We start from the raw sequence: 23,390 nt of genomic DNA on the forward strand, positions 1-23,390 counted from the left end.
TATCAGTACGTGCACCATATCAGTATATGCACCACTTTCACCTCAATTCACACTTTCAACCCTATATTATTCAATAATAATTCAATCAATTGATTAAAACTATTAAAATTTTAAAAATCTATAATATATTATATTATTTTAATATAATATTAAATTTCATAATATAATCTATCAATATATAGGCTATATTATTATATAAATTATTTTAAATAATATTAAAATTATATTTTTTTAATATTTATATTTTAATAATAAATCAATATTTTTAAAAAATAAAAGAAGAGTTAATCATAATAAAAATTGAAATATTCAAAAATTCAATTTCTATATTTATATTCTTATTATATTGAAAAAAAAAGTTAAATTGTTACGATTTTTGTTACAAAAAAATTATTTCTATAATAACTATTATATAAAATCAAATTTCTAATAATTAATTAGAAATTCTTATTACACATATGAATATTTATGATGTTTTTTAGAAAAAACCAAATTATATCAATAAATAAAGAAAGTGCATGGTTATGTATAGACGAAATTTGTATGTAAAATGAGTGGTGTATATATTGATATGGTGTATGTACTAATAAACCACGTTATATATAGTAATAATAAATTAGATTGACTTGAGATATGATTATAAGAATCATACCTACTTTGTATACCTTAATCGAGCAATGGAATTGCTTAATTGGGCTAATAGAGCTTATTAATGTTGATATTAAGAGAGTTCTTTATAATCATATAAATAGGCCCTTTAAAGGAGTGCTAGGCTCAATCACGTGGTGTTGTACAAGACAGTGATTTCCGTGACATTTAACACTAATTGATTCTTTATATTTTAATCAGTTATTTTATTATTTTTTCTTTTCTTTTATAAATTGATTTAAAGTTATATACCGAATCGAAAAGAATATTGATTATTATATAAAATATTCTAATGATGTCAGGGTTCAATAGTAGGGAATATACCGGAGATATACTAAATGAGTGAATAAGAGATTATATAAGAATATATTACAATTGTTACGGATTACACTCAATCACAATTGCAATCGCTCACATGTATATAGTTAGTATATATATATACTCTACGAGTACTTTGCTCTCGATTCTGTAGTTATAGATTCTAAGGATAAATTATACCCTGCTCACGCAGTTCTTTCAAGGCAAAGTGTTACAACAATCTAGTTGAAACTAATCTAATCCTCTGATTAATCCAGGCTATATCCAGCCCCTTATATCTTATTTCCTTTTAGTATTAATATCATAAATTCTAATTACCCCTTTCCTTTATGAACTTATAGACTATAGGCTTACTATAGGCTAAGCCGGTAATTCTTAGATTTAAGGTTTACTATCACTAACTTCCTGATATATACTAAGGTTCCGGGCCTTGGTGTCCCCGGGATTCACCCGGATAAGTGATTGTGTCCTGCCTGCGGTTACAGATGAAATAAAATCGTATTCGCTTAATCAATAAAATAAGGAATTATCTTTTCTTAATTGCTTCAACTTCAATAATTGATTCTGTAAGAACCATTAGAGCTAGAACCTTAATAATAAAATCAATAAAATCCGCTCAATTGAGAGTATAGCCTTACAGCTTAAAATGTTGCTTTTTCAAGAAAATTCGAATATATATTGAGTTTAAAAGGTTTATATCGATGAGTTTTTATTAAAATCACATTACGAAATACTAAATATGCTTTTAGGTCAGGCAGAAATCTATTTTTAGTGTATTGACAAAATGATCCATATCGGCCTCGGTACTTGTGGCTCTGTAAAAGTTTAAACGCTTAAATAAGTCGGTAGTCTTACAGCGCTAGATTCGCCTCAACGTTGGCTTCGAGCCAAAACTCTCGAGAAAAACTCAACTTGAAGCGATAAACTTATTTTCATCTTGCTATCTCATTTTCTTTATCTTACGACTTGAAAATTGAGAATTAAAGTCGATACCCCACTCGGGACCGAATTCTATCAAATATTTGATGCATGTCTGCAGTGTTGCATAGACATTATTTCGCCTGTAGACTTTTCAAGATCACCATGAGGTCCTTTTCGTTGCCGTGGTTGGATAGTGTTACATCGGAAAGAGACGTTATCCGATGAACCCCACAATTATCCTAGTATACTGGAACCAAGGATCAGGAGAACAATCGTCAATACTACAATGAGGTCTCGCGTCTTTCGCACGTGTAGCTCAGTAGTAGATATTGAGGTTCACATTTACTACTTGAGTACTGTTGATGTTCTTAAGACTAAGACCATCTAAAATGATTTACCATACTATGGACTATCAAGTGACAATGTCATTGGATAGAGTACATGATCAGCACCCTAAAACACCCTCGTTCGATAGCTTCGAATTTAAGTTTAGGCCAAATATAGGAGAAAATTGGCATGTTGCTTCTGCAGCATATACTAGTTGCACAATGGTAGAGTAACATCACTTCCAATCACCTTCCTATCTTTTACCATTCACAAGTTTCATCTCCTATAGAAGTCTTAGGTCGTACTGCATCATCAATTGCGATATTTTCCCCAAAGAGAGTATGCAGTCTTATATCTCCAGTTTATCCATGCGCCCATCATCAAAGATAGACTTTCAAATGGCCTTTATTAGACAACCTCCACAACATCCCATCCTCGAAACAACGAATGCTAGGGTTGTCAAGTTCTTATAAGACCTCTCAAGGTGACCACAAAGTTTCTCCTTCATCTCTTCAAGCTATTCATAGCGCGTCACCGAATTATGAATTTAGTTTTGATCTTTTCCTTTCTCATATTGGACATTGTCCAAGCCCAAACCGATTTTGCACAATATGTGAATGTGTTGTAAGTAGACAGGGCTCTTTAGATGCAGACAGTCTCTAACTACTTAAGTACTGGAACACAAAATGGAGGCAATGATTTCCCTGGTGTTGCTCGGCCTTGGGGAATGGTCAAACTTGGTCCCGATCTTCTAATTCAGGGTACTGACTCATATTCTGGCTATCTTCCTAATGGAAACTTCTCAGGCTTTAGTATGATGCATGAGCAAGGTACTGGAGGTGCACCTAAATATGGGACGGTCGCCCAACTACCTTTGGTGGGAACAATCGCCAACCCTTTATCAAGTATAACTGTCGGCAGAGCAGTTCCTGATCAAGGCTCTGTGGGTTACTATCGGGCTCAGACAAGTGATAATGTTGTTGTCGAGCTTGCTGCTACATCACACGCTGGACTCTACCAATACACGTTTCCTCCCACAAGCACCGGGAACAATATTCTGATTGATGTCAGCCACGTCGTGCCATCTTTCAGAGGCCAAGGCTTGAGTCAAGCATATGATGGAGGAAGCTTTCAGATATTTTCAGATGGCCATTATGAGGCATCTGGTGTATACAACAATGGATGGAATAGATCTCCTGATTGGACGATATATTCATGTAAGTCTTATTTTTATGGTACGATTTCCGATCTAATAAATTTATTAAGGTGGCTATTTTAACGTAACACCTTCTGCATCAAATGTTTACGCCAATTCTGGTACTGGTAGTGTCGTTCAGCCAAGTAAATCAGCCACTTCGGCTGACTTGAACACTGCCGTTGGCGGGCTCTATACATTCAACACAACTGCTGTTGCATCAAGAGTTGGGATTTCTTGGATTTCTAAGGAGAAGGCGTGCCAGAATGTCAACGATGAGATTCCAGATGATGCCACATTTTCAAATGTCGTTTCCGACACTAAATCTGTCTGGAACGATGAAGTTCTATCAAGAATCGCAACTACTTCTACCAATGCGACCAATCTTGGATTGCTATATACGTCTATGTATTTCATGAGTCTTCTTCCAACAAATCAAACAGGAGAAAATCCAGGATGGACTTCCACCGAACCATATTATCAAGACATATTCACTCTTTGGGATTTATTCCGTTGTGGTACAGCTTTACTTCACGTCCTCCAACCCACTGTCCATGAAGAATACATACGCTCCTTGATTGATGTTTGGCGTTTTGATGGTTATATGCCAGATGCTCGATCTTCAAATTATAATGGTCGAACTCAAGGTGGTTCCAATGCTGATAATGTCCTCGCCGATGCTTATGTAAAAGGTGTAAAAGGTCAAATCAATTGGGATGATGGCTACGCAGCCATGGTGAAAGATGCTGAAGTCCAACCTAACAATACCGTTCCACCTGACCCAATGGCCCCGGACTCATCAACAAAGGAAGGAAGAGGTGCTCTACCTGATTGGAAACAATATGGCTATATCACTCCGACATATAGTCGCGCCGGTTCTCGAGCTGTAGATTACGCATACAATGATTTCTCGCTTTATCAGGTAGCCAAGGGATTGGGAAATACAGAAGATGCAGCCAAATATCTAGCTCGCTCACGAAACTGGAGAAATCACTGGAATTCCAATTTAACTTCTATCGGATACTCAGGGTTTGTGGTTCCTCGCACAGCAGCAGGTTCTTCAACGCCTTTTGTTGCTGTGGATCCGTTGACTAATATTGGATACTGGGGTGATCCATTTTATGAAGGTAGCTCATGGCATTATTCCTTCGGTGATGTTCATGATATGAATACTATTATTGAATATATGGGAGGAGACGCCACATTTTACAAGAGACTGGAAACGATGTTTACTGTTGGTGCGAATCCTAACAACCCAGGAGGTATCATCTTTGACGGCACAAATGAAGTGTATGTATCTCTTGTTCTATATGAATCGAAACAAAAACACCGAAGTGATCAACTAACAAAATTCAGTACATTCAATGTCCCCTACCTCTACAACTTCATCAACAACCAATCTCGTTCGATCTACCAATCTCGAAAAGTAGCCAAAACCTACAACCTCTCTCCGACTGGTCTTCCCGGCAATTCGGACGCAGGAGCCATGCAAACATGGCTCATATGGAATATGCTTGGTCTTTATCCCATCACCGCGACCCCCAATTTCCTAATCACATCTCCCTGGTTCGAATCCATAACTATAGATTTAAGCCCCCACGGATCTTCAGCTAGCAATCGCAAAACACTTACTATTACCAGCACAGGCGGTGACGGAAATGGGGATTCCAATTACTATGTGCAGAGTTTGAAGGTGAATGGTGTCGAGTGGGATAAGAATTGGGTGGTTTGGAGTGATATTTTTGAGGAGGGAGGAAGCATGGAATTTGTGTTGGGAAGTGAACCGAGTGGATGGGATGAAAATGGGGAGAGAGTGCCCAGTCCAGCTTCGGAAACGGCTGCAGGAACGAGCAGGTTTAGGAGAGAGATCTGAATAGATCTCTAGGGAGTTTGGATTAATTCTTGGGTTTATTGTATATATCAAGATGCTTTTTAATCACTACGTTGGCTTTGGGTTTTGGTGATGGGATGGGACGGAGTGGCCCGAGTGGATGAACATTTCATTGGTAGTCGTGGTTTCACCCTTTCGTTTCGATAGTATATTTTGATTATTCCTCAATCATTCACATAGTTTCCTCAAAGCATATTCAAATTCACTTTCTTTTTGGATAACGGTGTGGCCTTTCTAGAAACCTCAAGTATAGCTTGTGCGCGAGGGAGCTTAAATTCTAGTAAGTTAGTCTTTATTCTTCGGATCAACGCGCCCTTTGTCATGAGTTTCAAGCGAGTCTTTTTTCAATATTGAATAGTCTTCAATGGTTATGGAAGGGCGTAAGATCCCATCTTCTCATGCGTATGTTGAAGGGCAGAAGAGGAAATCTTGATGAGGTATGTAGATGAATGTTTTCTGCAAAACGAAAATTACGGTAATGAATTGGGTATCCAACGCTGCCTCACAGCAATACAGTAGATGGACAAAAAGGCCCGAAAAAGATTCTGATCTTGAAATTCTTCACATATCAAAGGTCATTTCGGAAGGGAATAGGAGTCTTGGCATTGAGCAATGACTAATCAGAGCAGCGACCTCTTTTCCGATCAGTGCAGATTTCAGTTTGAAACTGCAAACCCCTATACAAGATTTATTGCATGAATGTACCGTACATTGATTGGAAAACTCTGTTACGTAGCCTCCTGTAGCTTTCTCAGCTTCACAACTCTGGAGAGTGTCGATACCTCCGAGGATGTTTGTTACAGACTCAAGCGTGAGCTGCGAACTGATATACATATCCACTCCTGGAACCACAAGCCTTTATATACTTCCAGACATGATCAACGGGACAGCACACAACAAAGAGACATAAATGAAAACAAGACGAAACAAACAATGGGTATTGTAAACAAAATGTGACACGTGGTTACCAGAACCATCGATGGGGAGGCCCATCTCAACCCCGAATAAACAATTAACATTACGCATTCAGACAAGGAACCCGCCTCAGGCTCTTTTCTCCCTCAAATCCGTCGCAGTGGAACTGTGGTAGCTTTATCGGCCGCAATTTGTCCTAAGACACCGCCGCCCACTGCCGCTGCTGGGACATTACTAGTTGCTTTGGCTGCTGCCGCTTTGTACGTCCCGAAATTTTGGGTTCCATTCCTAATTAATCAATCAGTCAAAGTCTACATAGACCAATTCGCGTGGATAAGAATCCCTTACGATGCATTGATTGTCAATACCATTCCTGCTTGACAATGCTTTCCTTGCGCACAATACATGAACATGGGAGCTGTACTATTGACAGTCATAGTGAAAGTCGTGATCATGCTTTGATTGGCCGCCGTGGGAACGAAGCCACTGTGAATTGCATTGGCCATTGGCTGACACGGTGAATCGAATGCGGATTGTGTGACGGTGTGGTTTCTTTCGTGGAATTGAAATTCCACCGTGTCGCCAGGCTTTGCGGTGATTTCTTGTGGGGTGAATAGTAGAAGAGAAGTGTTGCTGGAACCGACTACAACGGTATGAGTCTTTGCATCTGCAGCACTGGGTGCTTGTGTTGGAACTTGGGGTATGTTAGCTGCTGAAGCATGTAAATGAGATCCACACAACTTACCACCTGCTACAAGACTAGCTGCCATCAAGGCAATTGCGGAGAATTGAGGAAAATGCATGATGATTGTTTTGTTGGTAAGTGATAGTTTATTAGTTTCTGGAAGGACAGCATTTAATGGCAAACTATAAAAACAATTGGGATTGTGTATTATATATGCATTCTTTGAAATGGAAGATGACCAGTTCTGGAAGTCCTAGCGTCAACATCCGAAAATTCGCATCAGACTCTCAAGCTTTTGTCTTAGTCTTCCAAGCTGAATTTTCATCTGTTCAAGCATAACTGGAGTCTTCGGAACCGGATTTCAGAATATCTGATGTCAGACTTCATGCGGGAGTTGCTTTGCCGTCAGAAAATCTATATCCGGCCAACGCAGTCTCTAACAGCCGAGACTTTATGGAAGCTATCAAGTACTGAGACAAGGTTAGAGTGAGGAAAGGAGCCTCAAATTCGGAAAATTGTCCATCTTTGTTGTGTTGCGAAACGATCTAGTGATCTTCACCCACATGTCTGTGCAAAAAAAAATTAAGCTTGTGTCCAAATTTGCCTCTCCTCGCAGGAAATGGACGAATCAAAAGTGTGGAGAAGCGTTTTAGGTATTCTGAAACAAACCTGCGACTGGGCTATTTCTTCAACAGAGATCGACATACCTTTTTTTGTCATTGAAAAGGGGACAACTGCGCCTCGTTGTCTTTACAAATCACTGGTGCCGTTGATGCCGTTCTTCCTCATTGTTGACATGACGATCTTGGCAGTACAAATATCCGATGACAAGCACATCTTGGGAAACTGGGTCCCCAAAGCTAGGACGTTAATGAATGCCGTTGGATTGGAAAATCTCGGTTTGACAGTTTCAGAGCAAGAATACTCATCATGATGGTGAAGCAGCAGTGTCATTATTCATAGGTGTAGCCCAACAACACATAGCTGGATTGATTTATGCTTAAAAATTACACCCAGGATATAGTTTAAGATCTAAAAAAAAGATATGAAGAAGACGATGACTACATGGTACATCGTATCTTCCTCCTCCCCGGAATGTACGATTGATGCGCTTTTACTTACCTGGTACAGCTGCGATTGTGTCATATCCTAGTTCGTCAAGTACAATTCTCGTTCCAAGTGTTGTTCTCGCTGCGTGCGCATTTTGACATATATGAAAGTCAACGGCTTCTACTACTCGAAAATGATTGCTTGATGGCACGGAGGACTGATATATATCTACCTTTTCAATGTCTATATCTAGCACCTCAAGAGATTCAAGTAGGTACTAACATATACCACGAAACTATCTCTTTATTCTTGTACTGTTTGCTAACATCACGCAGCCTTTGTATGTAGTTAGCACCCACTTCAGGCGATCGGTAAAATATTCAACCATACCCACAAGAAAACAATTAGGAATGGAAAGTGGGTGGGACCCCTCAGACTTGTGTCATCAAAATATAGCAAATCTCGAGTACTCGTCTGACGGGTTGGGACATGTAGTGTAGATATTGGGGGTCTGCAATAGAAACATTATCGTTCTTGATATTAGATCTTCTATTAAGACTCAACCGGATCATCCGTGGATATCCGATAGCTTCAGCAATCATGGCTCCATGTTGATTCTCTATAATAGCTTTGTATCCGTTTTCATTATGGTGTTCAGGTGGGTGTTTGCAAATATAGGTAACCCATGCCTTCTCATCTAATTAATAGAACCATTTCTCCTTCTCCAGTAATCAACATTCAATAAACCACAGTGTCAAGAAACATTATTTCGTAACCATGCCATGCAATACATCGCAAACTAAACGATATTACATGTTAATATCTCCAACACCACTGGAGGGTTCCTCACACATCTCTATCTCAGCCTTCCAATTTCGCCCTCCATATTATCAAAATATATTCACAACCTCACCATTTGAATATCGGATCGCCACACACCAAATACACCCAACCGATTCAAGCATTCATCTCCTTAGAACAATTTTTTTAAAAGAAAATCGAATGGGACGCCCAGCCCCTACCTCCAAATTCGCCACACCTCAAAATATGGTCCATTTCATCATATCAGATATACATTCATGCAATACAATCACAATACGACATATAAAATCCCATATCACACACACAATCCCATCCCATACCCCTAACACGAATACGATAAGGTTACGTTACCAGCCACGCTCGCCACGCCCATGCCACAGGTAGGTACCCGGGGTTAGTCTCACCTTACCTAAATCTTAACCTTCTTACAGGGGTACCAGCTGCATACACATAGCAGATCGATACGCTAGTACGCTAGTAGGTTAATAAACCGAGTTAAGTTTTGTGTCTGCACTTTGATTTTTTGGGATAGTGTCAGGAGGGAGGGTGGTAATGTTTAAATAAGGTTTGGAGCGGTGTGGCTGGGATAGCTCACCTTTACCTACCTAGTATTTATCTGGCTTTTCGAAGGTGAGAGGGAAGATAGAGATAGAGATAGAGCTTGACGTTAGTGGGTTGGGGTTAATGTTAATGTTAATCTTATTTTGGAAATGGGATGGGTGCGGTGGCGGGTCGGGTGGCGAGAAGAAACTCTATTATCGTGTTGAGATGGGTTGCGAGAAAATACTTGTTGGTGGCGATGGGTCGGATGAAGTTCAATATTGTGTTGGTGTTCAGGGAGTCGGATGTTTCTCGGGATCGATCTTTCGCGTTTGAATTTTGTGTTGGGACTTTACTTTGTCTTCGATATGATACGATGGGATGGGAAATCTCTTGATGGCTATTAATTGCATGTTATGTTTCGTTGGGCTTTAATGATTATTCTTAAGATTCATTAAAAGACCATGCTGAGGATCATATTAACATGCAACGAAACCACCATCTCCCGACCAATATCTCGCAGTGGTCGTAATAGGTATCATATCACCAGGATTTCTTTGCAGTCACATCATGCACAATGATTCCCAATATTGCAAGAGAAAGAATAAGGATAACTTTTGAAAAGTATAAATTCTATAAAAAATATGTTCATGAATCATTAGAAATATACTTAACCCCAATCACTGATATAGATGCCTTTCGTTTCCATCTAATCCCTTTACCCCAAAAAATCTCGCTTCAGAAAACAAAAAATAATAATAATCAAGTGTCATTTCCGACCAAACATTCATTCCAAGGCAACTATGCAAGGATATGATAAAAGTTCTCCAAACACCAGGCCCCATTTGCAAAAAAAATTAAAGTCCCGAATCGATCTCATCCACAACAGCGGTACTGGAATATGCATCCCATTGCGTGCACGTTTGCTCCACGGAAGTGGCAATGGCATCATTCTTGATATCGTCTGGTCGCTCCAAGATATTGGCATATAAGCCTCCGCTAACATGCCACGCGATGTGGCAATGGAAAGGCCAGACGCCCGGGTTGTCCGTGGTGATTTGCCACACCAAGTGACCATTTGCTCGCACAAGTTGCACGTCTCGTCGTTGAGGATTCGATTGTCGGGTAATGGTGACACCATCCCAGTCTCCGTCACCTTCGTGGAGGATTTGCATGTTGTGTCCGTGCAAATGCATGGGGTGCGATGCGGGGGTAGGATTGTTTACTATGACACGAATGGTCGTGTTGCTTCCGAAGTTTCGTACGTTCCATTCATCGGGGTAGGTCATATTGCCTTGATTGGCGAGGGAGAGGATAGGATTGTTGTAATTGGCACGGAAAGATGTTCCGCCGAGGGTCCAGAGGAAACTTCCGGTGTCGTTGACGTAAAAGTTAATATCGAGGTTTTGGGTTGTGGAGGGTGTTTCTGCTGCGAGAGAATAATAGGGTTCGGTGGTGTCTAGCTCATCGTTTGTGCAAGTTCCTGGATCTGGAACATCCCACGCTGTACTTGCTGGAGTCGAGTTTGTGTCGGCGCCGTCGTAATAGATTGCTGCAAGAGCGTTTGGCTGATTGGACAAAGAACACGTTGTGGATATGTTTGATCTCATCCAGAATGACGAGTCAGATGTTCCGACATTAGCGGTGACAAGAACATCGGTTCTTTGACCAACTGCCAAGGTGACAACATTGGTGGTATATGGTTTCTGCATCAATCAGTATATTTTCCAGTGATCATAAAAGGTTGTGGTACTTACAACTGGTACGAAATCATTGGCAATAACAACCATCTTATGTCCGTCGATACTGAATCTTTGCATTCCCTCAGCACCGGCATTGATTAATCTCAATCTGTGTGTTTTTCCAGTGGTAAACTTGAAACGAGAGATACCAGCGTTATCAGAGCATGCGGTATTATCTCCTGCAGCTTTGGTAGAACAGTCGAAATTCATTTTTCCATTGATGAGATTGTTGTCTGAAAGTGGTTTAGAATCCCCATTGCTCTCGACAACCGATTTGACTATCGAGAAGTAATCCTTGTGATAATAATCGGTTAAGAAAACTGGTCCAAGATCAATGTCATACGGTGCGTTATTAGGGCCATGGATAATCATAGGTCCCACAAGGCCACCTGCATGGACGTTAGTATAAGAAAGGAGTGTAAAGACTGTTGTTCTTACCAGCATATTGAGCAGAGTAATGCGAATGATACCAGGAACTTCCATAAAGATCGGCTTTGAAAGTATACGTGAAAGAAGCTCCAGGGGCGATGGGGCATTGTGTTACAGCAGGGACACCATCCATATATTGAGTTCCCTTTTGTAATAATCCATGCCAATGGAAAGCTGTTCCCTCCTCGGGTCCAGTAATTTGATTGTGTACTGTAATCACGAAAGTATCACCCCAGTTTGCCTCAATCGCAGGTCCAGGGAATTGCCCATTGACAAGTATGACGTCTTTGGAATAGCCATCCGGGGCAATTGTGCCTCTCGTGACAGTAAAATTGTAGGATCGAATAACTCCGGTGTGAGGAGCTGATGTGTATGGATTGTTCCCACTTGCAGTCAATGAACCCCAGGGATATCCATTAGGAAGAGGGTTATCTGTGAGGAAGGGAGGAAAAGTTGGAGCTTGTAGAGTTCCCCAAACGGAATTTCTAGACGAAGAGTCAATAATTAAACCACTACAGCATAGAATTTCCTCGACTCAAGGACTGAGACTCACCCATTAGTTGCGGTTTGAGATAAAGTGTTAATAATTCCGGCACCAGCAGTAAAGATGCCAGCGAAGAGACCGAACCAAGCCATTTTGATATGACTGTCGCAACAAGATTAAACGAAAGACTATGAAATGGTATGTAGATATCGATTATAGATGTGGGCAAGTGGTGATACTATATAGATATGAAAAAAAGCCTCCGAAGCGCCCATTATTTCCCGGGGCGCTAAGTCGACGAAGATTTGCTCTAGTATAGTATTGCACAGACTGAACTCGCCGTGTAACTTAAAAAAGATCAGACACTCCCTACATTTTATTTGGGGCTTGACGTCTAGCGTAGAGTGATTGAATAATCCTGTACTTTGTCATCAGAAGAGACTGATGTAAGCCTGGGGTATGATTCGTTCTAACTTTGGACACATCTAGCGTGGATCCTAGATATGCTACAATAACAAAGTACGGGAAGAGGTTCATCAGAAATTAGCCTACCTTCCTAATAGAGTTGGAAATATGAGAAGCATATTTTGTGCTGCCGCAATTTGCCTCCAAACTCTGGTATAAAGTATGAAATTTACGTTAGTATTATCGAGTACCGACATCTTACCTACATTGTACCTACATAGTTCCTACATAGTATCTAGGTACATGGTCAATAAAGGTTGTGAATGGTGCTTTGCAGATAAGGTTACCCGGAGATCCACTCCGCTCCACAAACGAAAAACGCATGGACGGTACCGAGTGACACTAACGAGATGCGATGAAGGGATAATACAAGACGGCAGAAAGACTAACCTTGAGGAAGCGAAATTAATCGACTTTCCGCCGTACTCTGTATATTAGAACTTTCTAATTTGAAACAAAATCTCTTGAATCCGGAAACAAGAGAGAGGGAAAAAACCAAAAAAAAAAACAAATCGCAGAACCCCCAAAAAAACAAAAGATCCCTCTCTTTGACTTCTTGTTTGATTTGAAGGATCGGAGGGATCATTTAGAGCGATCCACCCCGTATCCCAATGTAAGAAATCTCGTTTGTGTACAGTGACCATTCCCGTATGTATCTTAAACAATATTCCGATAAACAGTTGATCATTGTTCAAAAGGAGAATAGTGTAGATCTTCATGATGTTTCGAAACAAAGTCATGTCCAGATTCGGTAGTGGGTACCTAAGTAAAGATCAAGACTTACATTGAGTAGTTGAATAATGCTATTTGTATCAGGTACCAAGGTATCAACCCACATCTATGGGCCTCGATTCTATGCGATATATCGTGTAAACAGAAATTATATTGCAGTCGAGTAGTGAAGAAGATATTACTAACAATGATGTGTTTCATGATTTATCTGTATACAGTAATATGTTGCTAGCCGTGATGATGTGAGGACCTGTGCAGAGGTCAAATTTGTATTTGATTAGCTGAAGATTTGGGTGGTAATTGAGCCTATTGATGATTTGAAGTCAGTATCGACACGACGAAACCACGATTAATGGTAGAAGTGTCAAGAAATAAGACCATCATAGTAGTACATAATACAGTTCATTGAAACCAGTATTGGACATCAATTGGCTACAAGAAACGTGGTCGTTGATTATTAGTACACAACGTCGTGGTTTTCGCATGCACTTCCAAATCGTTAGCTCACGCAAAAAAAGGAGCTGTGAAAATTTCCGCCTTCGATAGTAATACACAATTGATGAAGTTTGAAGAATCATCATGTTGTCATTCGTCGCTGCCAGTGTCTTACCATCATAGATAGTCTTTTTACGGTTCAATTAGTTCCAGAACTAGAGGGTGCAAACATGTATATGGATAATAGTTTCCTCTCTTAATTATCCCAGACGTGCCAAGCGAAGAAAAATACTTACTTCACGCTAGGTGGATATCTTGCCCAAGGAACAATCTTAAATCGGAAAATATCCTCAAGTACTCCGCAAGAATGATCACTTCCCGACAGAGCGTCACTGCTGATCTTTCGATGGACACAATTGAGTTCTGATATTTTTTGACAATGATAATCAAGTTGTACGGACATGTTACTTCCCGAAGCGATGTTGATGTGGCCAAATGAGTCGAATATACCTAGGTCATGTTCACTTTATAATTCTTGTTGGTTCAACAAGCATAAATGAGATTGATTCAAACATTTTCTTGATGAATCTCAACTGAAGCCAACTCGATTGTTTGGATGATACCGTGTCATTGCTCAAGGCCATTAGTCAAAGTGAGGTTTCACCATGAGAACTGAAGGGCCGAGTACCTCACCCAGTGGCGAGTGCCTACCCATCTACAGAGCTAAGACGATGTCAGCCGCAAAGCGAGGCACTTGAATTAAGTGGTTCGTGTGGATATACAAGTACAATTCGTCTGATCAAGACTCTACAAACCCTATATTCTTCGCTGTACCGATGAATACAATTTCATTCTGAGAGGGTCTTTCGATACGCCTTATAATGGCCAGGGGCCCATCATCAAAGGTATCGTTGGGTTTCTAAATTTTAGGAATCGGGATTGACGTCTAAGATTGAACTCGTCTTTTGCCATAGCCATGGTTCTTTGATGGTTTGTGGTACCTCGACCTAATAAGAAGACTTCGATTTCCGTTCACGTCGAAATGGATACAATTCATCAGTACAGCCGAAAGCGCGATCTTGGATGCGTATATACGTCATGCCGAGAACAGGGATTGAAAAATTTCACTAAGCTATTGCGTCTGTCCGATACGGCTCCAAGAATGCCATTGCGAATCCGTGAAGAATGAGTGTCTTGATTAAGAGTAAATGATACTGTGAACATAATTCAGATCTAGAGCCCTCACTTAATCGTTGAAGATCTCCTAAGGAAGGCCAAGATAAGAGGTCAAGAGCAGCGCTTGCATACCTTGCCCCTTCAAATGATCAAGTCGCAACATAAAACACGAACGCTCCATGGCCATCTCACGTTAGTGGCTAGCAAGATATCCAAGCCTCTTGGCCACAACACAGGATTCGAGCTTTTATAACACCGATGAACCAGTGATAAAGTAGTAAGATTCGTTTATTGTTGAATTGTGCTCATCAGGAGGCTCGAGTAAAAGAAAAACGCTGAGCGAGGCTTTGTTGATACAGATTGCCCCCATTAAACTCCACCCCTATGCAAACAGTTGAGCGGCGAGACCCGAAGATCGGCAATTGAAATGTCTCTACCCATTATGTATAAACATTTGCCTTGAATTACAAAGCATTCGCCAAGTTCCATCTTCTCCAAAGATAGATGGGCTTCCCCTTCCGACTCTACAGGGGAGCATTTTTCATCATGATGCTCGCGAAGGACGATATGGACGATTCATAACCAGAGGACGTCGGTTTGCACGGCCGAATGCTGCCAATGTTTCTGGAGATGCGATACTATCGGAACGGATGGTACTGCCAATGGCCATGAAAAAACTGAGTGATAACTCATTAGCACAATGAAACTAATTTGACAGAAAAGAATGATGATAAATACCCGAAAGTGGACCCGGAAGTGAGCATGTATGTGCGTAGAGTTCTCCAAACTCCATTTGGGCCAGGACCAAATTTAATGATAGTAAGTGTGCCTTAGCCGTGTCAGAATGGATTCTTTTTATGCCTCCTCCAGCTTCAACATACCGTACATAAACCCCAGAATGGCGCCGACAGCTGTTATTGAACGCAGTCAGTAACTTGCATATATGAACGAGATCATGATCGCATACTGCCACCCATCATAGCTCCCATCTGGACTGTAAAACATGCATGGTCAGTGAAAGTCCTGGGTAGAGGGGTAAAACCACAGTCTTACGCTTATTCCAGATAGTTTGGCCACCGGGATGGCCTTGAGGTTGTGGTACTGGAGGCATATTTGGCGATTTCGAAGGATGAAATTGATTTATCTAGCACCGCGAAGTCGGAAGGTTCATCAACTCATATATCGCAGCTTCGAGCTTTCAAAGTTTCAAATGTTCAAATCTGCCTACTAAAATGTAAAATGGTCACGGCATTTGCCGAAAGCATAGACCATACATACACAAGCATCATATTCCCCCACATTCTAAACACATTGTGGCCTTGATATCTAAGGCACAGGGGCAAAAAAGGATCAGGTATGTCACGTGATAATTCTCATAATCCAATGATTCTCACTTAGAATTCTGGAAATTTGGAATTGTTGTAGTGGTTCGCACTAAAAACACCTAATTCGTAGACAAAAGAGTCTATTGCGATAGCTTTGAGATAAAATAATTAATTTTTTCATGATATTCAATTTCTTCCTCTTGTCCTTTCGATTCTTCTCTTCACTCCGCTCTCTTCACCCATCAAAGACCCTTTTGTATCTGCAAGAGAGCGCGTGCGCAAGTGCTCTTATCCCCGATCTCGAACTCTGGTTGGCTAAACATAGACCTCGCGTGTCTCAACCTGAATGTCCAAACTTTCCACCTTGGCAACATCAAATTGAAATAGGTTTCCTTTTCTACCACCAGCAATTGTCCTACAATACCTGCATTGCATAGATGTAAGTGTTCTTATTCTTTGCCTCAAGCCTAGAGTCCGCTTTGTATGATTCTCGATGCATTCCAGTTTTCTTTGCGCTCCCTTTCGTCGATCAACTATCTCGTCACTCGTCATCATGGCGCCAAAACTTTGTGGGCATCTACTAACGGTCATCATAACTACCAGTGCGATACGATATCTCTTCCATCCAGTTTGTTAGATAGAGAGTTGCAGACATTCAGTATCCACAATATAGACCAGAGGGTCATCGAAGCGAAGCATCTTTGTTGTAGTTGAGGTTGAATGGGGGAGGAAAGCAACAACATTCCAACGATCTTATTCAACCAACATCGTCAGGGATAAACCTATCTACTGTGAATTACGGCCAACAATCAGTTTAACCGATGACGGCAGTCGCAAATCCACCAAGTTTCCAGCAGATCAACAGGTCGGCATGGGGATCTAGTGTTAACCAAGGAGGAATGAATGCTATTAACGGCGACGAAGTGGGCAGAATGTTTATGCCACGAAAAAGTGCTCAGCGTGCCAACTCATCCTCGTCAATAACTTCATTATCTTCAATTTCTTCCACTTCATCCAACTCGACGGTATCGCAACAGACCCCGCAGACTAATGGCGTACCGATGACCTCGTCTAATGAATCAAATAATTGGGGAACGGCAGCGGCACGAAAGAAGGTCCCAAGAGTGCAACCGCCATGGACCAATAAATCAGACTCGGCACCTGGTTCACACACGACACGACAACCTCCATCGGCCTTGACAAATGGAAATTCTGGTTCATCTATGACTCCATTGCATCAGCCGGCTCCCATGGTACCATCCCAACATGTTACACCAAATGGATCACAGCAGATCAGACCCCAGGGCCAACCTACTGAAGGGGAGCCAATGCTTTACTTGTTATCCATGAACGGCACCTTTGATCACAAGAGGATATCGGTACCCTTCTATCCGGATAGCTTGAGAATCGGGCGTCAGACAAATGCTAAAACAGTACCATCGCCTGCGAATGGATTTTTTGATTCGAAGGTACTTTCGAGACAACATGCAGAGATTTGGGCAGATCGTAGTGGGAAGATCTGGATTCGAGATGTCAAATCATCAAACGGTACTTTCGTCAACGGAGCGCGCTTATCGGCCGAAAACAAGGACTCAGATCCGCATGAGTTGCAGTCGCAAGACCATCTCGAGCTTGGTATAGATATTGTTAGCGAAGATCAAAAGACTGTTGTACATCACAAAGTCGCTGCGAAAGTCGAACATGCAGGTTTTGCGGGCTCAACTAATAATGTTCTGGATATGAGTTTCGGTGATTTGAATCCTGCTAATGGATCAATGATGTTACCGTCTCAAGGCCCCATGATGAGGGGAAGAACTGGAAGCCAAAGCTCAATAGGCAGTAATGGTCGTGTGGGATTACCGGGTAGCGTAGCTGGGAGTCAAATGAGCGTGATGGGTCAGCAACGCCCGATGAATTTCTGGTTAACGCCCGTTACAACAGAGCAGATAGTGAAGAGGCTTTCTGTAGGTTCATATATCTACATACATTACTCCACTTTGACTGACATACAATATAGCACGAGATGCGAACAGCCCGATTGCAAAACTCCGACCTTGGGCGTGCAGACAACTTCTTTGGTGGCCTGTTATCGAAGGATAATGTGAAAGAACTCGAGAGTGCTCCAAATGTAGAACTAAAGCCTGCAGCAAACGGTTCCGCTTTATCTTTTAGGGCTGAAGGAAAACCTCGATTTTCTGATCCTCCGGCGCCGCCGCCCCAACAACCTCTTCCTGAAAAGCCAGATGTTGCCCGTTCTCATAACTTTGATCCCTCATCACCTACTGCCTCTTTAAGAAGATCCAATACCGAAAAGCAGAGGTCTTTAGCGAATGGTTCTCCTGTAAGAGAAGTCAGTAGTCAAATAATTACGTTGGTGGAGGCATTGGCATCGGCAAAGAAAGAGATCGATTCTCAAAGTGCTCGAATGCGGGACTTGGAGGAAATGCTTCAAAAGGAACGACAAGCACGAGAAACGGCGGAGGAAATGGCTAAACGATTGGAGCTCCAAACACCGGACAAAACCTTGAACGGAAGTGCCAGATCTGGGATGGAAGGTTTAATACTCGAAGATGCTTTTGAGCCACCCTCAGATGATATTTCATCACAAGAGAAAGCCAATATACAAGTTGACGCTACTGGTATTGCCGACTCATCTCGTCTGTTGGAACAGCGCCTTGAAATTATGGTTTCTGATATGCAGGAGTTGCGATCCCAAATGGAGTCATATAAGAAAAGAGCAGAAAGCGCCGAGGGGGAGAGGGATACCGACCGAAAAACCTTAGCAGAGATGATTGAAAAAATTCGCTCGGATGAGCAACTGAGAGAACTATCTTCCGACCGATCCCGATCTCCATCGAAGCAGGCTTTTGAAAAACATATCAACGGGACTGTGAATGGAGGTGATCTGGCACTGCATCCCATAAGACGACCAAATGGTATGAAACATACCTTATCAGAAAATGATGATCTTCATGCATCGCTCACACGTGCGATCGCTTCAAAGAATGTCAAACACGATCCTTTATTATACCACTCGACACCTTATGTCTCGATGCTTGGCGTTGTCATGGTTGGTATGGGGTTGATGGCATATCTCAACGGTTGGTCACCACCAAAAGCGGACCAATAAACCGTACAATCTTTTAATACACGTTTTCTTTTATGTTCGAATCAAGCGCAAATACCATTCACGCGTCATACATCGGGTCATCGAGACCAAACCTCTGTATTTAGTCTCCTTTGTTATTTTCACGGGGTCCAAAGATTGTTTAGTTTTGCATGTGGGCGTTGTGGGGTTGCGGGATTGTTGGAATCGTGGCATTGGGGCAAGCGGGCATGGGCAAGCGGTAGGGGCACAACAATACCAAGATTCTGGTTTCGTTTGATTGTTTGAGGGGAAATGGATAGGTTCATCCATATACATATACCAAAACGGGTCAGGGAATGGTATGGATTGCTTGAATGGATTGAATGGTCATTTATCACTTTGGTAGAATAATTCCTTACAGTTGTTGACGATAGCACAAAGTGGACCCGATACTGGCACTTTCGATATTCTGAAAATGTTCAGCTGAAGTGGACACTTGAGGCCCTATCGCTTTTCTTCTTTTTTTTCCTTCTCTCGTGTTTTTTTATGCATGGAAATAATTTGCCCCAAATTGAACTTGTGGGGTCATGAATAGCCTCTCTCGTTTCTTGCAGACTCTCAGTCAACTTTTTATCATATGCTATGTGCTTCTTAGGTTCATCAATTAGAAACTCTGCAGTCTGCACTACTAGGCCTCTAATAGTATGCATTATGTTTCTTTCAATTGTTATCTTGACTGTAATAAAGGCACTACGAGCTATGAGAGATATCATCTCCAATGGCCCCAAATCGAGTTTAGAAGTCCGGTTCGAAGTGGCTAGATGTAATCTGAATGGACGATAACAACATATGTATGTATTCTATGGGCCGGATGATTGTTTTATTGTCTGGCAGTCTTGAGACTAATTCATTTGAAATGCCAGATGATATAGTTGAAAGTCAGATCATATGTTTTTGAACCGGACATTGATATAGGAATAGGTGAGTTGATGGGTATGAATTCATTATATGATTTTAATCAAAGATTAGTTAACAGCCATACTATGCAAAGTCATACCTTAAATACAGCTTTTCAAGCAAGACACTGTTGAATTCCTCTTTCGGACAAGTACCAACCTGTCCTAGTGCCCTCCTTACGGTGGGTTTTTTGTGAGGTTCATGAGGAAGGGGCGTAGCGTGATTGTCCATGGTAACAATGATTCATTCAAGGCAGGCACTTTCAATCATACACTATCTACGACGAATTGTGACTTGGAATCGATTGAATCCACGTACACATTGCAGATATCTGTCTTAGCTCAACAACATCTTTCTTCAATCATTGTCATTATTATTTTTAGATTAGAATTTTGGGCGCAGAACCGCACTCTAGATGAAATCAAAAAAGATCAAATACACCTATTCCAGGGTTTGCAAAGGAGCTTCAAGAAGATATTTCAGGTCTAATTTGGCTCAAAACAAAGGTATTTGTGGCGCAGAGTTCCCGGTAAAAGAACCAAGTCCTTCTCATTTCCAGCACAGGAGAACAATGGCTGTTCGTATGATAGATGTGCCCATGACCAAAACATCATCTAGTCCTGAAGATTCCAGTCAACGGACTCTCCATGCGCTCACACCCCCGCAGTTCGATTACACTCAATGCATGGAAAGTTCGTTTGATGAATTCAGCCATGCTGGCTGTGAACTGGAGAACATCGAGGATACATTTAACGCATCGTACGGCGCTGATGCTCAGGACATTTGGTATAGTACTGTGCCAACTCCAGGGACTCATACAGACAAATACATGGGCCGTGCAGAAAATCTGCCCAAGGAATCAAAGTCTTCGGATGTCCACCACGACGAAAATAGAGGGAAATCTTTATCTCCTATTCGTCCTGATTACCTTGATCAATGGCACGCACCTACTCCGAGAAATTATGATGGTCCAAAGGTGGAAACCAACGAAATCCCTTTGGATGAATCGAAGCCTTTCGATGCGCAAGATGATCACACTATGCTCCCGCCTCCTACCCCCCAAATATGAGGCCTGATTTTAGCAACGTAGAAAGTATTGTATGTTACAACCCGCCCAATGGTAGGTACAGTCTCTCATTCTCTTTAGAACACGGAACTTGATAATACCCAGAATACATATCGATTCAGCGATATCAAGGGCTGTGAAAAGATTGAGAAAGATTGTCAGGCTGGGAACCTCCCAGAAAATGTTGTTAACAGAGCAAAATATCTTTGGAAGATGCTCTCCCAGGCTACTACAGACTTCAGTTGTCTTCATTTGGATGAAACAATGAATGAACTGCAAGCAGTTCTTGTTGCTTGCTGTATCTACATCGCTTGTCGACAGTGCGAAATTCCCAGAACCTTCATTGCAATTCGGGTGCTCACAAAAACTTCTTCGCTGGAATTCCGTCAGTCTGTTCGCGAATCTTTTAGGATTATTCAGAAGTATATCTTTGAGACTAAATGCTCTTGCTTGAGGGCATTCAGTATGTTTCCATGACGAAGTATGCAAAAATTATATATGCTGACAACTTCAGGGACACCTTCTAAGGGATGCTGCCAAGTATGTCATAGGCTGTACAAAAACGATGCCGTGAGCAGAATATCCGAGGCACTAGTGTTCTGTGTAGAATGTTCGGGTGCAAATCACATGAGTTGTTTGACATCACTCAGCGCGACGAGTCCGACCCCCAACCCTAGTAGCTTGATTTGCCGACGATGCATTCCATGTATTATTCATCCTGACGTAGAACAAAATCCAAGGAAACCGACAGAGAAGCCTTTGACAACCGCTCGCAATAGTGTTATTGTGAAATCCAACGATGGCAAGAAGATTGAAAAGACATTCAAATTGCGCGACGACCGATCCCAATCCCCTGACTTAGTAAGGGAAGAACTCAGAGCCAATTTAATAGACAGTAAGATGATAAAATGGCTTATGAAACGTTGCCGAACTCTCCAAAAAAGACAAGATGAGGACATTGAAAAAGTTCTCGCCCATGTCCAGCACGATTTTCTGGCACAAATTGAAGATGCAGAAAATGCAACAATGAAAGTACTCAAGGGAAATCACCAGGCACCCCGGATTAAATTGAGCAAGGCACAAGAAGTCTACTTGGGTGCTCTTCAAACCAACTTTTTGCAATTTAATCTGCAGTCTAATTTGCAGAGCTTCCTTGCAAAATTACAGCAAACGAACAACAAGACAAGTGGATTCAAAAGAAACCGCAGTATTCTTGAGCCATCGGATGAAGCTTGCGAAGAATTCAAGACCGCTCTCGTGAGCTGCCACTCTAAAACTGCTACAGAAAGATCCGTAGAATATGCGGACAGTTCCTCGGAACCGAGAAGGAGAGATTTGCCACAGCATTTCCAGATTACTTCAACAGGACCTCAGCGCTCACCAAAATACAGCCTAGACTCTGAACTCGAGAAGGGTGAAATTCAGGACCATCCAGAACTCAAATTCCGGAAATTTGAACCTGGTATTAGACCCGGTCAGCAAAGAAAAGCTAAAAGGGCAAGAATTGTTATGCAAGAACAGATGACGCAAAGTGCCAGTCAGACCGCAGCTCCAAAAAAAGTAGATCAAACCAGAGCAGCATACATGGAGAGAATTGATGGATTGAATGATATCAGCGCAGCCAAACATTGAGTCATGCATATATCAGAGATGGGATGCTAAAGCACTTGTTGCTAGATTGTTTTGAATTAATTGGCCATGATCGACGCACCTTTTCAGCGCATAAGATATCATTAGAGGAATAATGGGAAAGTTATTTGGATTACATTTTCAGCTGCGTGTAACTATTACCCCAGAAGCCCAAGCCTCATAACTCTCAAGGCTGTATCAAATCACATGTTCACAGCACACGCATTAAACAACAAAAGAAGTTTTATTGAATTTCACGAAACAGGAATGGACATTCCACTGAATGATATTGAATGAAATAATAGCTAAAATCTTTCCTGTACTCAGATTTTTTTGAACATCGTCACCGGAGCCTCTTCCGGTAGTATCAACCAACGCTAGCATTCGTCCCATCTTCTCAAAATTCATCGTCTCCTTAATTCTCTCAGTCCTCTATTCACCGAGTCTTCTAGATCATTTCTTCATTTCTCTTGCGAATCTTATTAGTACTCTTCTCACTTTCCTCCTTGTAATCTTAATACAGAACTCTCGTCTGATCCAGATTAAAATG

General features: G+C 41.5%; 9 protein-coding genes across 9 annotated transcripts; 5 read left to right on the plus strand and 4 right to left on the minus strand.

Moving 5' to 3' along the window:
* Positions 1-2,755: 2,755 nt before the first annotated feature.
* On the plus strand, positions 2,756-5,282 carry Bfra_000202 (putative alpha mannosidase family protein; the record flags this gene model as incomplete). Its single annotated transcript, XM_037330647.1, has 4 exons — positions 2,756-2,838; positions 2,887-3,431; positions 3,481-4,699; positions 4,766-5,282. The coding sequence occupies 4 exons, from the start codon at positions 2,756-2,758 to the stop codon at positions 5,280-5,282; spliced, it is 2,364 nt and encodes a 787-aa protein (XP_037196980.1).
* A 1,079-nt stretch (positions 5,283-6,361) lies between these two features.
* Bfra_000203 (putative extracellular serine-rich protein) lies at positions 6,362-7,018 on the minus strand (the record flags this gene model as incomplete). The annotated part of the gene is made up of 3 exons (XM_037330648.1): positions 6,362-6,503; positions 6,564-6,909; positions 6,961-7,018. The coding sequence occupies 3 exons, from the start codon at positions 7,016-7,018 to the stop codon at positions 6,362-6,364; spliced, it is 546 nt and encodes a 181-aa protein (XP_037196981.1).
* Positions 7,019-7,229: 211 nt separating this feature from the next.
* Bfra_000204 (uncharacterized protein) lies at positions 7,230-7,854 on the minus strand (the record flags this gene model as incomplete). The annotated part of the gene is made up of 2 exons (XM_037330649.1): positions 7,230-7,270; positions 7,662-7,854. 2 exons carry the CDS (start codon positions 7,852-7,854, stop codon positions 7,230-7,232), a joined length of 234 nt encoding a protein of 77 aa, XP_037196982.1.
* A 2,315-nt stretch (positions 7,855-10,169) lies between these two features.
* On the minus strand, positions 10,170-12,119 carry Bfra_000205 (putative extracellular dihydrogeodin oxidase laccase protein; the record flags this gene model as incomplete). The annotated part of the gene is made up of 4 exons (XM_037330650.1): positions 10,170-11,018; positions 11,070-11,443; positions 11,493-11,968; positions 12,037-12,119. The coding sequence occupies 4 exons, from the start codon at positions 12,117-12,119 to the stop codon at positions 10,170-10,172; spliced, it is 1,782 nt and encodes a 593-aa protein (XP_037196983.1).
* A 2,145-nt stretch (positions 12,120-14,264) lies between these two features.
* On the plus strand, positions 14,265-14,542 carry Bfra_000206 (uncharacterized protein; the record flags this gene model as incomplete). The annotated part of the gene is made up of 2 exons (XM_037330651.1): positions 14,265-14,332; positions 14,404-14,542. 2 exons carry the CDS (start codon positions 14,265-14,267, stop codon positions 14,540-14,542), a joined length of 207 nt encoding a protein of 68 aa, XP_037196984.1.
* A 777-nt stretch (positions 14,543-15,319) lies between these two features.
* Bfra_000207 (putative reactive oxygen species modulator 1 protein) lies at positions 15,320-15,898 on the minus strand (the record flags this gene model as incomplete). Its single annotated transcript, XM_037330652.1, has 5 exons — positions 15,829-15,898; positions 15,743-15,769; positions 15,657-15,686; positions 15,514-15,604; positions 15,320-15,452 (listed from the first exon to the last, which is right to left on the minus strand). Exons 1-5 carry the CDS (start codon positions 15,884-15,886, stop codon positions 15,320-15,322), a joined length of 339 nt encoding a protein of 112 aa, XP_037196985.1. The 5' UTR covers positions 15,887-15,898.
* A 1,023-nt stretch (positions 15,899-16,921) lies between these two features.
* On the plus strand, positions 16,922-19,230 carry Bfra_000208 (putative fha domain-containing protein; the record flags this gene model as incomplete). Its single annotated transcript, XM_037330653.1, has 2 exons — positions 16,922-18,064; positions 18,118-19,230. The coding sequence occupies 2 exons, from the start codon at positions 16,922-16,924 to the stop codon at positions 19,228-19,230; spliced, it is 2,256 nt and encodes a 751-aa protein (XP_037196986.1).
* Positions 19,231-20,716: 1,486 nt separating this feature from the next.
* Bfra_000209 (uncharacterized protein) lies at positions 20,717-21,214 on the plus strand (the record flags this gene model as incomplete). The annotated part of the gene is made up of 1 exon (XM_037330654.1): positions 20,717-21,214. The coding sequence occupies one exon, from the start codon at positions 20,717-20,719 to the stop codon at positions 21,212-21,214; it is 498 nt and encodes a 165-aa protein (XP_037196987.1).
* A 48-nt stretch (positions 21,215-21,262) lies between these two features.
* Positions 21,263-22,843, plus strand: Bfra_000210 (uncharacterized protein; the record flags this gene model as incomplete). The annotated part of the gene is given in 3 exon segments (XM_037330655.1): positions 21,263-21,274; positions 21,293-21,674; positions 21,726-22,843. The coding sequence occupies 3 exon segments, from the start codon at positions 21,263-21,265 to the stop codon at positions 22,841-22,843; spliced, it is 1,512 nt and encodes a 503-aa protein (XP_037196988.1).
* Positions 22,844-23,390: the final 547 nt, after the last annotated feature.

Source organism: Botrytis fragariae, assembly GCF_013461495.1.
Source record: "Botrytis fragariae strain BVB16 chromosome Unknown tig00000001, whole genome shotgun sequence".
NCBI classification, from domain to species: Eukaryota; Fungi; Ascomycota; class Leotiomycetes; order Helotiales; family Sclerotiniaceae; genus Botrytis; species Botrytis fragariae.